This window comes from Cucumis sativus, chromosome 5, assembly GCF_000004075.3.
Source record: "Cucumis sativus cultivar 9930 chromosome 5, Cucumber_9930_V3, whole genome shotgun sequence".
NCBI lineage: Eukaryota > Viridiplantae > Streptophyta > Magnoliopsida > Cucurbitales > Cucurbitaceae > Cucumis > Cucumis sativus.
Window position 1 is genome coordinate 13,369,521 of NC_026659.2, and position 16,228 is coordinate 13,385,748.

Below are 16,228 nucleotides of genomic sequence, written 5' to 3' on the forward strand. Positions count from 1 at the left end.
CAATAACCCGACTAACACAATCATGGGTCGAACTTGGCATGAAGCTCAAAAAGACCCCTGATCACCGCAAAAGCCTCCAAATTCCTAATGGCCCAACATATTACCAAGTGAAAAGCTCTTACAACATATTACCAATCCATTGAAGAGAATAGCTGGACTGCATTTTGAGAGTTGGTACGAGCTTACAAAAACAAGCAACTACTCAACTCAACTAAGCTATAAATTCAAGACTATTGAAATATGGGTATAACAGACGGTACTACGAGATGAAACACCTATCCCATTTCAATGAAAAGAAGGCAATCGACTCAACTATCTAACCTACTGAAATAATAATTAAAAAAAGAAACTTGTTGATAAACTGTTGTTTAAAAAAAAAAAGAGAAATTGTTGATAAACTATAATTTTCTTTAGTATAATACGAGGTGAAGAGATTCAAAATACAAACCTCTCGACCGTCTAGCTATATTTTGCTATATTCAATTTGGCATTGAACACCTATCATCATTTTGGCAAAGGTTTACAAACGACCATGTAAATAAAACAGCGAAGGACTAAGTGGAGCATAAAAGAAGAGAGTTGTGTGATAACAAGAATATATTAACAATACCTGAACCAATAACACACTCATTGCAGATTACATCATATATCAACTGAATATGACAATAGAAGAAACAAAAGTAAAAATTCAAATAAGTAGAGAAACTACCTATACAAATCACACAACCACTGGTTCACTCAAAAACAAACCTGACAGAAGGTGGTTATAGCCAGCAAGTCAAACTATTCTTCCTTTCTTAACTTTTTCTTTCTCCCCTTCTTTGCTGATCTCTAAACAGAGGGATGACAATCCTAAGTCAGATGCATTACCAATTAGCTCCTCATGAAGCGTCATCTTTCCAAATCTTTCCCCTTTCTATATTGGCAACAGTTCTAACGAACACAAGGTCATCGGCATGCGGGTTAAACTACTATGATCAATCATGACGAAGAAAATAGAATAGAGTAAAAAAGAAAAAAGATCATAAACTATGTGGAAACTCTTGATTGCACAAATGCAGATTCGGCTTCTTGTTATTGCGTGCTGCGATTCAACCCACCTCGTCCAACATTTCTGGAGAATATGAAAAACGTCAGTCAACTTTTCAGGTAAGAAAACAGTCAATAAAGAAAGGTCCAAGAAGTAAGAGCAAATTAAAGTTAAGGGCAGTAGGGTGCGGTAAACACAGATCGACAAATGATAATAATTCCCACAAGTCTTTGAAGAATGAAATTCTCGTTTCTTTCTTTTACACAAATAATCATCACAGATTAAGAAAACTATATTGTCTATGTGAGTTAATCATGTTTTGAAATGCCTCACTCAAGAGGTGTGGAGGAGAGGCAGTATTATGTCCCCATCTAGAAACCTACATTAGTTCAATCTTTTTGTAACTCTCAACGTTGTGGCAATGGCAAGATTAATCTGATGGGAAAATGGGGAACAAGCTCTCCACTTCAGTTGTAGTAAGGACCATTATTGATGCTTTATAATGGTCCTAGCAAATAATTGCCAGTCACTTGTTGACGGCAGTCTGATAGGGACCCAAGGAGCAAGCTCTTTAGTTTAGTTGAGGGATCATCCCTCTATCACACTCCATGTTTGATGTATGATAACAGTTTTTGTGGTCGTGGGGTGTATGCTATTTTGTAGGATATTTGGGGGAGAGGAAAATCAGAGTGTTTGAGGGACCATGGTCGATGTTTGGTCTTTAGTGAGGTTCATCTTTCGTTTTGGATTTCGGTCTCAAGGACCCTTTGTGGTAGCTGGAGTGTATCCTATTTTGTATGATATTTGGGGGAGAGGAATATCATTGTGTTCGAGGGACCATGGTGATGTTTGGTCCTTAGGTTCCATCTTTCGTTTTGGATTTCGGTCTCAAAGACTTTTTGTAATTTTTTAGAGGGGTTCTGTGGACTTGCTTTTTTTTTTGCCCTTGTATTCTTCTATTGTTTCTAAACGAAAGTAGTTGTGTCTGTAAAAAAAGGGGTAATTTCCCTTCCTACCACCAAGTAAAATAGTTTTGGGAATCCCAGGCTCCAAAACAGAGCTACTTCATCACTAGGCTTGTATCATGTAGGAAATTCATTTCCTATTGCACTCAAAGAAAGGCAAATCTCCTAGCGAACCAACAGAGTTGTGTTTCATGCCAAGCCCAAAGGATGCTATTGTTATTATTATTTATTTTGGATCTTTTACCCTTCTTTTGGGAAAATGGTTCTGAAAATTTTATATCTACTGGTCAGTAACCAACCTTGAAGAGATTATCCAAGGGCCCCCCATAACATTAAGAACCGCCAGGGTCTTCTGGGAAAACAGTGATCACTGTTTTATCAGAGATGTGGAAGAATGGAAGTTTCAACAGGAAATCATGACAGAAAGTGCCCGAGATCAGGGAATGAGTTCATTCTGTAGTTTCTTTTTGGTTCTTCTATTACCAATATTCATTTTTATTCTTCTGGCTGATGGAGATTTCTAATTCCACAAGGACATGGACCACATGGTTAGGATTCTGTTCCTCTTTTGATCACTTTTAGTTAATACGAGGGATTGGGTATCATCAAGAAAGAAGAGGGGGAGAGAGAGAGATAATTACTCAATAAAAGAGCATCACAACACACGTCTATATACACAACATCTTCCAGGACGTTAAGGAAAAGGACATCTTAACAAAGAAACTGAACACATGTGGAATTTAATACAACTTTCCATTCCTTATCAATTTAATCCAAATATCTCGTGCATTGCATAACAAAGATTTGCCGCAAATTCCCAACATTTAACCCAGTACATACAACACATTAGCTTGAAAACATGAAATAATGAAATTACATAAATTAAGGAGCATATCCTAATCAGCTCTCCAAATTACATAGATTAGAATCTCCAACCACCCCTCCACCCCCCACCCAAAAAAAAAAGGAAAAGGAAAAAAATCAAGATCAGAGATATGCACTCAAAATACAATAATTATGTACACTACTAGTTTCCTGATGATAACAGTGTTGATTCATTACTAGTTTTGTACAGGACAGAAATCTGAATTTACCTTCCAGGAAGCAGTTGTGCTGCACTAACGGGACCTTTCGTGCTACCACCAAATCGCTTTGCTCTGTTCTCCTGCTCTTTCTCCACACGCATAGCTGCTACCTCCTTCTCCATGGCAGCCACTTCCCTTCTCATCTTCTTTGCCTCAACCTCCATTGCTTTGGTCAGCGTCTCTACCTTCTTTGCTAACATCTGAAAAACATTGAGCACCAGTACCAGAAAAGAAGTCAACAGTCTATAAGACTCACCGATAAAGAATAAATTACATAAATCATAAATGTAAACAAGCTTGTCCAGAATAACAACCTCAATGGCATCATCCTTATCCTTAAGGCTTTGATCTTTCTCATGACCAGCTTTTCTCAAACCTATAACCTCCTTTTGAAGTAAATCATACAATGTGCCCGGAACACTGTCTTCACTCTCAAGCGTTGGAGACTCATTGCCTTTTTCATCAGGATTACTTTTCCAATCATTATTTACTTCACTGTCCTTTGTTGCATCACAGGACTGATTGAATGAATAACTGGGTAGAAGTCCATTTAATGACACCTTTCCTCGGTCCAATGACCTCGTGCCTCCATCAAATGATTTTGACGTGCCTTTAGCATGTTTCAACACAGTGCTGCTGCTTGAGGACAAAGACCTAAACTGAGAACCTGGTGTCCTTTTGGACAAAAATCCATTGGAAGTTAATTTTGAAATGTTGTCAACACCACCCAGGGATTGCCGACGAGAAGGGCCATTGCTTATACTTCTCCCTTCTGGAGTACTTCGATTGTTACCCCCAGAGGACCCTCTCAAACTCTCTTCAAGCACTCTAAGTCGCAGTTGATACTTCTCCTGGAAAACAGCAGCAGAGAGTTTTTAGTTTCTAGCAATTGTTAGCATGTACACAATGACAACCATTGAAAAAAGATTTGATTACTTTCAATTGTGCTTCAGACTTTGCAGTCCGCTCGGTTATAGCAAGTTTATCACGAAGTTGCTGCATTTCACCCTGAACATAGAAGTAATAGCACAACAAAATACAAGCAACAAATGAGTCTAGAGCAATATCGGATGCAGAAGAGTTATGGAACTCGATTTACCTGCAAGAACCTTCGTTCTTCAAGCCATTGTTTAACTGGCATAACCTTATCATTAGCATCTTTCCATTCATTTGCTACTACAACAGCCACTCTGTTGGCTGTTACTTTTGCACGAGCCAACTCTCTATCAAGAGTTTTCCTTTCCTCCTGAAGAACACAGAAACAAACCTCAATAATTTTGGTATAGCACTCCAAGATGCAAATAGTATATGTCAAAAAGGCATTTCTGATTCAATATTTTGACACGTTACATTCATCTCTTGAACTTTTCGCTGATAATCCCTCACAGCATTTGCTGCTGCACCACCAGCAAGAACAGCCTCCTCTAGCTCCCTCACAGTTTGCGTTAATTTTTCAACCTCAGCAACTTTCTGTCTGTGCATCTTATCCAAGATTTTATTTTCTTCCTAAAAGAGATCAGTAAACCTATAAATTTCTCCTCATGATAAAGCTTAAAAATTCGTGTTGGATGAAATGTTGAGCATCCCACATCAGAAACATTACCTGGCAAATCTCAATCTGTTTCATTAACTCCTGATTTTTATTCTGTAAATCATCCACCATAGAGGCCTTGGCCAGGGCACTTTGAACAGTCCTCTCAGCATCAATCAAAGCTGCTTCCTTTGATTTGGTGAGACGATCCAATGCTTTATTGTCATCTTGAAGCTTAGCAATCTTGAAATCAACCAAAAAAATACAATATAAACTCAGTAAATTTCTTTTCAGTCGGTATGTGTATTAGTAATTATTGTAGCATATTTAATGAATTACCTCCTGTCTTGCAAGCTTGAGCTCAGCCTCCAAAGGTGCAAGAATGGCTTCGATTGGTGGCATGTCATCATCCTTTTGAGCAGCATGTACTCTCCTAAGAGTGGCTTCAGCAGCAAATTGAGCTGCCATTGAAGCCTTTTTCTCATCATTGATTTTCTTAATTTCAAGATTCTGCAAGATATTACAAGATAAATTAGCATGATATCAACCAAATGGTGTACGGAAGGTTACAAAAGAAAAAAGAGAAAAAAATATATAGTGAATACCTTGCTTTCAAGAAGAGATTCTGTCAACTTTAGTTTCTCCTCAACCCTTGATAATTCGTCAGTCAGCTAAATATCAATTAAAATCAAAATAAATCATTTCCATACAATAAATTTTCAGTACTTCAATGAACAAACGTCACTCAAATATCATAAATGTTGCTTGGGGGGAATACATGAAAAGGAACCCACTAGTGCTTCACAGCATAAAGCCAAGTAGGAAAGTCAGAAGTGACGAAGAAACCTAACGAAGAAGGATGAACCAAAGTAAAAATAGTTCTAGGATCAGGAATAGGAGTCCTCCCCCCGCATCAAAGAAAAAATAACTGTACACTCTGTAGCTAACTTTAAAATGCTGATAAGAGATGGGAATACATAAAGCTAATGCAATGTATTAGCATCAGTTTACAGGAAAACCTTAAGTTCTAAAAGTCCATACCACCTATAGTTGTGAACATTTGAAATTCTGTCATTTCTGAAGAAGGATTAATATTAACAACTAAACTTCTGCACGCTTGGAATTCAAAAACGATGATTAAAGACTAAGACTGATTGAAATTACAAAAGTAATTCAAGAAGTTAAAAATAGATACATGATTAAAACTTAGTGAACAATTTCCACAATGACCCATGCAGCAAAACGTTTTGTTTTCAAAAGGGGGGGGAGGCAAAATCCAACAAAATGAAAACGAACATGACATAAAATTATGCTAAATTCACTCTTCCCCTCCCCAACATTATTAGTAAAAAGGAAAAAAAAATAAGATTGAGCATGAATGTAAAAGGGAAATCTTCATGCTGCCCTCAAACTAGAGAGATACAAGGAGTCAAGGACCACAGAGTAATTCAAGAGAAATGTTCTGAGAGAATGGTTAGAACTTGAAAGAAGCATTGTCAAAATAAAGGGAAAACTTAAAAATCAAAAGTATCTTCCCAGAATGCTTAGTTCTAGAGATTTGAGATAAGGATGTACTTCTTCCCCACTAAGGATTGATGGAGCTTACGGATCCACATTGCTAAAGAAACTGACATATAAAACGATGGGAAGTACCCATCAAGAATAACCGAAGGAATGCCCACATAATAGAAATAGGAATCAACAGAGGATTTAATTGAAAAGTCTAGATCTCAACTATACGTAGAGTAAACCCAACTAATTGAAGAAAAATGCTCCAACCTACACCGCAAACTCCACAGATGGTTTTGTAGTGCTCTCCAATTATAAAGGGGTTTTGAATTCACTATCAAATCCCATCCTATCTCACAGAAGAAAAACAATTTGAAGTAATTGTTTTAGTCCTTTAAACTAATCGACAAGAACCCCCAAAATTGACAGCATATTAGGAAGTCCCAAAACATTCAAATGATAAAACATTAACCTCTTCAACTGCCTTTTCTCTAAGCCGCTCAGACAACTTCAAAGCCCTGATCTTTGCCTGAGCCTCCCCGAGTTCTCTATCCTTATCTACAAAAAAAAAAAAAAAAAACAACCAAACAAAGAAACGTTAGAGCAAAATCCAGCTCAAATCCCTGTCAAAAAACACCAGATCGAACCACATTTCACACCTCGCACTTCATTCTCGAGGCGATTGAGCTCCACCTTCACCGGATCCGAGCCGTGCAACAAGTTCAAGAAGTCGTCGGCGTCCATACTCGGCCTGACCGACGTCCGGCGACGAGAGGAGCTTTTCCCTTCCTTAAAAGATCCGGACACCGTCAAGGGCGTTGGATTGGGTGCTGTAATCTGCGTCGGCGTAGCCTGAGAATCAACCCCATTGCTAATCTCCGGTAAAAACCCACCTCCATCACCAGAAATCTCCGCCATCACAACCTGATCTACCAAAATATGCCCCCCTCTACCTTCACATTCAAATGTAAGTCCAACCCAGGATCCAAAAAAAAGTGTAGGGGTTCAAATCTCAAAAGGGTACATCACAGTGAACACAAAATGAATTGAAAAAAAAAAACGGAAAAGAAAAGAAATGTGTAGAATAGAGAGAAAAAAACAGAGGGGAATAGAGAGAGAGAGATTGAAAAAGAAGAATTGGGTTCGTTAAAGAGAGGGGGATGAAGACAGTCTCTCTCTAAAAGGAAGAGGGGTATAAATGAAATGAAGAGAGAGAAAGAGAGGAAATGGGGGCCGTTGTTGTTGATGTTGTTGTGTGTTTCTCTCTCTAGGAATTTGGGAGGGTGTGTCAGTATGTATTTGTGGGGGAAGTCTGTTAGAGAGAGAAAGAGACAGATAGAAAGAGAGAGAGTTGAGTGAGTGAGTGAGAGAGAAAGAGAAGAAGAAAGAGAAAGAGAAAGAGAAAGTGATCTGATTATTCTTTTTTATTATCTAAACATATATTTTTAATTTCATTTTAAATTGAACACCAAAAAATTAGAATTTTAAAAATAGCTCTCAACACAGGGAGAGATTAAGTCTTATTTTCTGAACATTTATTTTACTAAACATTTTATTGATATTTTTATATCGTCATTCTTAAAAAGTTAAAACCGTTATTACAAATTTAGAATTATATTTTCTAAAAATATAATTTACAAGTAATCATTTTTTTAGTACAACAATCAAAAGGAATGAGACAAGGGATTAACTGTTTCATCACGATCGAAGATAAGGTCAATTACCAGAAGTTCACTTTTACTTTAAATAAACATTTTACCATTAAAAATTTATTTGTAGTAATGGGTTGTTATTTGGAGTACAGGGTTATTACACATTATAGTTATAGACAGGAAAGACTCTTTTTTTATTTAAATTATAATAATATGTATTCGTCAACTATGAAGAGTATACACTTATTTTATATAATATTTAATTTTGATGAAATTTGTAATGATGATAGAAGTATCTATTTGTATTGACATAAGAAAAAAAGTGTTTTTAGAAAAACTTTTTTATCTGTAATCTATACTATATATCAAAGATAGAAGTGGAGAAATTTTTTGACCCATATTACCCTTTCATTATATCACTTTTTAGTTTTGTTTTGGTGGCAATTTTGTCATTTACATAGATTTAATGTTAGTATCATTTTCATTATAACTTTTAATGGTAGAGGAAATGATTTTTTTAACTTTTCATCTACTTATTATAATTTTTCTTAAAATTAAAAAAAAAAATTACTCCAATTAATTATGTCATTTAAATTTATCCAAATTCATTCATATTCTCCTCTCTCCCTTGATCTTCTATCTCTCAACTATTCACATTCCTATCTCTTTCAACCTTTCCAATTCTTTCTTTTCAAATCTTCTTATAAATATCTTATTATTTTTTTTTCATTCATATTCACAAGTCACAACAAAATGCTAAGGGTGAAGAAAAAATCAAATCATATTTTTCAATTTTTTTTTTTTTTTTTTTGTTGTCTGTTTTTTATATATAGAAGTATGTTTGTGTTTATTCCTTCCTCTATAAATTTCTTTTTAGTGCCCAACATAAATTGGGGAAACTTGAACCACCGACGTCATGGTTGACATGTACATATGTCTATACTTTTTATGTTTAAACCATGTAGTATTGAGAATCCGTTTGCAATAGCTCATGTTTTTTTCTTCATTTAATTTTTTTTATTAAAGCTATTTTATTAATGAAATAGTTGGGTGACTTATACTTTGATTATGTTAAAACAATGTAAATATTGTTTAAATTTATTAAGTATAAATAAAGGTAATAAAATGTGTAAAACAAGAAATATTAAAGTCTTTTCTTTAAAATTTTACCTATAAAATCATTAAAAAAAATTATGATTTCACATTTATAATTTCATAATTTCAAAAGAAATATGAGTTTGGTGAATATTTTACCCTTTCATTGTAGTTTTTTTTAATGTTGTTTTAGTGATAATTTTATGATAGATTTAATGTATATGATCATTTTTACATTCAACAAAATAGAAGTTACACTTTGTTAACTTTTCATCTTCTTATTTGAAAAAAAAAAAGAGATTTTGATCTCATGACCGACATTAGTTAATGCTCTATGTTATTATGGCCGGCCATAATGTAACTTTTCCATATTTTATAACTGACATTACATAATGTTATATATAAACACAACTAACAACCTTTCTATCTTCTATTTTATTTGGATATATATAGATTAGATGGCTAAGTTTGCAACATGTAAGCTCAAGATGTTAAGAAATGGAATTTGAATTGTGCAAACAAATCAAATTCAAAGATACATTTGAAAGATGACAACATTTTCTTTTTATTAAATAAATTCATTTTTCACACATTACGATGTGAATATAAAAAGGATATAAATATGAAAATATTATAATGATGGTTCCAATTTTTTTTGTGTTTCGATTCACTTTTTGGTTTTCTGGTAAATTTTGTTTTTATTTTGTTTTTTTAATAATTAATTATGAATTTTTTTTAAAAAAATAGAAGATAATAGAAAAGTATTGATTTGATGATATCTTATTTTACCCTTAGTATTTTGTTGGGCTTGAGAACATTCATGGAAAACAAAAAAAAAAAAGAAGAGTTATTTATTCATAGATTTGAAGAGAAAGAATTTGAGAGGTTGAAAGAAATACAAAATGAGTTAATATGAGAGAATGAAATGCAAATGGTTGGGAGATATAAGATTAAATGAGAAAGAGAAATGTGAATGAATTTGGATAAATTTAAATGATATAATTAGTTGGAGAGACATTTTAAATTTTGAGAAAAGTTATAACAAGGAGATGAAAAGTTAAAAAATCATTTCCACTAAAGCAAACATTAAAAGTTATAATGAAAATGATTTTTTGTATGTGATTTTCTCGTGCATGGCACGTGTTGTTTACTAGTCTATAATATATATATATATATATATATATATAAGCTCCTATTTGGAGAAGTTTTTTTAGTCAATTTTACCCTTTTAATTATAAGTATTTTTACTATTCATTTGATGGCAGTTTTGTCATTCAATTTCAATGCATGAATAGTGAGTGAATTTTAACTCTTCCTCTTCATTTCTCCAACCATTCAATATTTGATTCATTTATTACCCTAATTAACTTCATGGGTAATGGAAGAATAATTTTTATAGGCATGATAATAAATTCAAAGAAGCATTTTCAAATTCTCTAACCTATACTTTCTACTAATTTATTCAATATAAATTTATGATATCTTTTGCTTCCTTGAGCAACAAATCATTGTTAAGTGGAGATGGAAGTGCAAGGAGACGAGAAAGATGTGAAGAGAAAGATAAATAGTGAATCTAGAAAATTGTATCATCAATTAGGAAGAGAGAAATGCAAGAAGACAAAATTTATTTATTTGGTGTTAGACATCTATACAAATATTTTTCTTCTTCACTTCTTTTATTTCTTTGTAAATATTATCTACTTTTCTATTTGGTTGGTACTATTTTTCTTTTTGTTATTTTTTTAATTATATATAAATGAGTAGAATGAAAATTTTTCATTCATATTCTTTTCTATTACATCTTTCTTTTATTTTTCTAACTAAAATAAGAAAATAAAATGACATCAGACCTTATTTTTTATTATATTTTTTTATCTTAAATCAACATATCTCTTTGCTATGCTTTTATAGATCAACATTCTAAAATTTTTAACATTTTTTTTGGAGTGTTTTTAAATTTAAAAATTAGTGTTATTTTAGAGGATAAAAATTCAATATTTAGACATAATCACAAAACCAAAAGAATTAGGAAACTGAAATATGGTGAAACTAAATTCAAATAAATGATTTTAGTTACACATTTTCAAATTCATAGCTTAGAAATATTATATGACCTTTATATTATGTATCATACTATGGATGGCTCATGAATACTTGTTACAAATGCATTCAAATTCTAAAATAGTAAAAGACGATAAATTAACTATTTAATATCATAAAAACCTAACATTTTATATATACAAATATTTTTCACCTCAATTATCCAATAGTAATTGCTATCATGTTTCTATATATTACTTAAGTCTATTTTTCTTCTTTCTTCTTTATAACTTATCCTTCTTTCGATAATCTTCCATAATATAATATAACTTTAAAATATTTTATAATTTAAAGATATAATATAATCTTTTTAAAATAAATTAAATGTTTTCACATTTTGATATCTAACTAAACTTGAAATAAAGAGATTAACTAAAAATAAATAAAATTTTGTAGTCACTATTTTATAGAAATTAATTTTGAAACATCAATGTCATTAATTATAATTAACAATGAAATATTAATTCTAAAGAAAAGTAAAAAATTATAAGATATAACCCTACATTAGGTAAATATGAAAATATAGTTATTAGTCCAATGCTACTATAACTTATATTATTTATTTTATATTTTAAAAAATAACATGACATCCACACAACGTACGTGAAAGAAACTAGTATATATAAAAACTTGGATGAGGAGAAATTTTTTTCTTCCATTTTTGACATTTTCTTAGAAGTGGCTTCTATAATTAGGTAGATGATAATGTTGTCATTTTCTATTTTTATGCTAATTGAAAAAATGAGATAATTTAAGAATCCATTAGGTTAATTGTAACTTACGAATAATTAATAACTTAATAAAATCAAAATTCTTTCCAACTTCTAATAGTTCTAGAAAATTAAAAGTTGTGACTAATGAACAATTTCATAGTTAAGAAAGTCAAAAAGTTACTCCTATGAATGGAAATAATTAATAATCAATTTAATTATTAATTTTTACACAAAATACAATGATTAAAACTTTAAAAATTCTGAAAAAAGTTGTAACTAAAGAACACTTTCATAGTTAATGAGCTCAAAAAGATCATCTTCTAAATAGAAATAATTAATAATTCATTTAACTATTCTTAATTCTTACATAAAATACAATGAATGAGTCTTTAACTATTCTTAAGTATGGATGTGCTTATAAAAGCTCTTTTTCTATGTTAATTTGTACATTGTTCAGATGGACTTCCAAATAAGAAGGAATATCTCAATTTCATGGTTTTTGGTTGTTCTTTTTCTTTCTATTTTTTTTCTTTTTTGGTTTTTTATGCTTCTCTGGATGTGTTTATTTTTAAAATCTTTTACTTTTCATCGATATTTCAATTTATACATAAAATATGCACCTTAGAACATCTCCATTAGTCATCGACTATTCAATCAATCTACCCACCTAGGGGTTAGGCTAATCAAATCGAGAAGTTGTTGGCTTTGATCCAATTAATCCATAAAGATCGGTAAAAATGAAAGCATACCTGAATACCAATACAAACAACAATAGAAATTAGAAAAATATATCCTTAATTGATGGTATGTGATTTATGAAGTTAATGTTTTTTATAAAAAAAAAAAATATCTCATCAATTGACATCTTTAAGAAGATCTAAATATGTACGTATATAAGAAGAAGAAAAACTTTGAGTTAGTTTGCCATATTCTCTTAATTTGTACCTTTTATTCGTTCATCAACTCCCTTATCTAAAAGTTTATGTAATTTAGCATGGTAAACTAATGTATTATAATTAATTTATTTTTTTAACAATCGTATAACATTTTAAGAACTGTTTATGAGTTTAATATTAAACAACGATGGAGGAAAATTAATGAATTGAAAATGAAGATACTTAACAAAAAAAAAAAACTTGTTGGGAAGAAAAAATCACGCTATACAATAAAATAAAAATGAAACACAAATATGACGTGGTAAAAACTAGTTTAATAAAAAAAGGTTTAAAATATAGTACAAACTCAATTCAAATACTACTTATATTTTAGGGTTTGGGGTTTAGGATTGTTAAAAACTTGAGAGCATGTGGATGAAATGAGAATACCTAAAATTGAAGGACTATTTTGTTAAAAGATTGAAAGTAGAAGGGTTAAATTGTAAGAAAATAAAGTTGGAGAACTAAATATATAATCAGATGTGAAGTATATGATGTATTAAACTGAATGCAGGTGTCTTTCATGAATCAGATTGGGGTTTAGGCACTTCTACAATCAACATATATTTATACAAGGCAACAAAACAAACAAATTACCAAAAGGGAAACCAACACACCACACACACACAACTTAACAAGGAAAGTTTCAAGGAGAATAGTCCACGTGGTTCCTCACACAAGAAGCCCTTAACCATCGAGATCAACAACTCAAATGGGAGGTTGCAAAGGAGCATCATAGACACCCCGATCCCACTTACTCTAACACCAAACATGTTAGATAACCGCACACCAAGTGACTCTCCAGACTTTATGCCTCACTCGATTATCTTTGTTTAAATGACAAATTCAAGCAAGCTTGGTATCCCAAAATGAAATCCTATGAGAGCACCCGCATCACAACATGTTCTCTTGATAAAAAGAACACTTAAAGAACAAACTGTCCTTAGATTCTACACCAACAGTACAAAGAACACAATTACTAGGGATATTTGAACACCACTGTCTAATATGATCACAAGTTTGCAAACTATTTCGAATAGCAAGCCCGTAAATGTAGGCATGCCTAGGAATATTACCCCAAACAAAAGAACATGAGACCAAGACACCCCTAGATGTTTAGGATGTAATGGCACTCCCACACACTTGAGATCGAAAACACACACTAGAACAACAAGAGAAGTACGTAGGTAAAATGATTCTCCCTCCCAACCTTCAAATTAATAAAGTTGATCTACATGAAAAGGGGAACTAGATTTCTAAATGTGGAAGTCCAACTCCAAGTTCCATCGACACGAAGGAGGTAGTTTCTATTTTGTCCTCAAATTTTTAAGGGTCTTTAACTCATATAGCCTAAAATTGTATACTATATTACAAGATTGACCTAGATTTCTCAAATTTTTCATAAATGTCCTAAATTAACTAATATTTTACACAAATATAAGACTCAAATGACTAATTTACCCATATTTATTATTAATAATATATTAAAAATAGAAAATAGAAAAAAGAAAAAAGAAAAAGGAAAAAGAAAAGTGGACTATGATTAACATCTGTATTTATTAGATATTCTATATAAATATGGTAAGTGAATAATTATATTATGGTAATAGTATAATAAAAAAAATTCCTTAATTATTTTTATTTTGGTTATTTTGTTAAAAAAAAATTCCCTAGATCTCTCACTTTTTAATCTCTCACTCCGTTCATTCTTTCATTATTAATAGTATATTTTGTTCTTCATATATTCCACCTAAATATAGAATATATTGAATAATACGGTGTATATTTTATAAATGAAAGGTTCTTATATCAATTTGTTTATAGAAGGTGGACCAACAAGGAGAGCAATCATGGATGTGGGTTATGGTTTAGAATTTTTTTTAAAAAAATGGTAAATTTTATTTTTCGAATACGTTGAATATTGATTCCATTTTCTTTATAAAAGACGCCGAATAATAGAAGATTGATGAAAGTATAAACGGTGAAGAATAAGAACATCGATGGCTGACTGGTATAGTGATATTTCGAAAAAATTTGTCAAAAATTTAAGGTTAGTAAAAATTTATATTTCGTATTTGAAATACATTAGGGTATATTGAGTATATTGAAGATAACAACATTTATGTATTATTGAATATATGAAGTAGTATATATATAACAAATCACAGAAAATATATGTATTATGTAGTAGTATATATGTAAGAATTAAAAAAACAATACTGATCGAATACATAATCTATATATACAGTGGTATATAAGTGCAGTAAGAAAAAATGACAAAACATGAAGAAAAAAAATGTGTATCTATTCTTGAATATATGCAATAGTATATATGTAAAAAATCACAAAACATAAATGCATTATTCAATAACATATATCTAAGAAATAAAAAAAAAAAATCGAATAGATATATAATATGTGTATATATTAGTATATATACGCGATAATAAAAAAATAACAAAACATAAAAAGAATATATTTATGTATTATTGAATATATACAGTAGTATATGTGTGACAAATAACAAAAGAAAGGATGAAGAACTTTTTACCGGCGCCAGAAGAAATTTCTAAGATTCTTAATAATGGGATGAAAATAGTTATATAAGTTTATATTTAATTATTACATTATTTCATATTAAAAAAAATCATTTTATATTAAAAATTAAACTATTTTTATAATAAAATCATACACATTAATGAGTAGCATAAATAATGAAGTTATCATTTACCTAATAAATTTGTGCTTAACATGAATAAGAAAATAATTTGAAATTAATTTCAAAAATCATATATAATAAACAATGAAAATAAGGTTTAAATTGTTCTAAAAATATACGAAATTTTAATTAAGAAAATAAATTTTAGTTTAGGACATTTGTAAAATTTCGTATTAAATTTAGGTATTTTTTCTAAATCTTTCGATTTTTAAAAGATTTTATCATTAAGTTTTGAATTTGGTTTGAATCCTTGTTGCATGAGTTTCAAAAAATGTTCCATTCTATTATTAATATTCAAATTTTGTTTCAATTTGGTTGGATAGGAAGATTTACACTTTTAATTTCAATTTTTCATTTACTTTCTGTCTTTATTGTTAATGTTTATTAATCAATTTTAAAATTATATATATAAAAGAATTATAATTAAATACGTTTCTTTCCTTCCATTAAAATTTAAATTGATTAATAGACATTAGCACTAAAGATTCAAGTGAGCATTGGGTAAGAATATTGAGATTAAAAATGTAAATTAATCTTGAATCTTAAAGATGGAAATTGTAACATTTTAAAACGTATGAATTAAATTGAATCTAAAGTCAAAATCTAAAGATAAAAAGTATAATATTTTGAAAGTTTTGGACCAAATAAAAAAATTAAGAATAAAAATGTATTTTTAACTAATAATAATTTTAAAAAATTAATAATAAATTTGGATTAGTTTGGTTTAATATAAATTACTTTTATGTAACTTATAACATATATATCCTTCACCTAAAATTGTCTAATCTCATGGCAAACTCTATTTTGATTTATGAATTAAAAGAACTTGTAATGTATAAATTTACTTTATTGTTGGTTGTTTAATAGATAAATTATAATTGTCACTACTAGAAA

The 16,228-nt window shown here is 30.5% G+C and overlaps 1 protein-coding gene across 1 annotated transcript; it reads right to left on the minus strand.

Annotated features, from left to right (window-relative positions):
- Positions 1–566: 566 nt before the first annotated feature.
- LOC101212718 (microtubule-associated protein 70-1) lies at positions 567–7,483 on the minus strand. Its single transcript, XM_011656221.2, has 11 exons — positions 6,780–7,483; positions 6,593–6,678; positions 5,217–5,282; positions 4,951–5,121; positions 4,684–4,854; positions 4,431–4,586; positions 4,180–4,326; positions 4,017–4,088; positions 3,395–3,931; positions 3,090–3,280; positions 567–1,114 (listed from the first exon to the last, which is right to left on the minus strand). Exons 1-11 carry the CDS (start codon positions 7,036–7,038, stop codon positions 1,075–1,077), a joined length of 1,896 nt encoding a protein of 631 aa, XP_011654523.1. The 5' UTR covers positions 7,039–7,483; the 3' UTR covers positions 567–1,074.
- Between the last annotated feature and the right edge of the window lie 8,745 nt (positions 7,484–16,228).

What these genes read in the sequence shown, in the direction of transcription:
- LOC101212718 (XM_011656221.2), bottom strand. Translation starts at nt 7,038, where the DNA reads ATGGCGGAGATTTCTGGTGATGGAGGTGGGTTTTTACCGGAGATTAGC. An exon ending in TCAAGCTTGCAAGACAGGAG is followed by an intron (nt 4,855 to 4,950) that starts GTAATTCATTAA and finishes GTTGATTTCAAG; the next exon opens with ATTGCTAAGCTTCAAGATGA. An exon ending in AAGAACGAAGGTTCTTGCAG is followed by an intron (nt 4,089 to 4,179) that starts GTAAATCGAGTT and finishes TTCTATGTTCAG; the next exon opens with GGTGAAATGCAGCAACTTCG.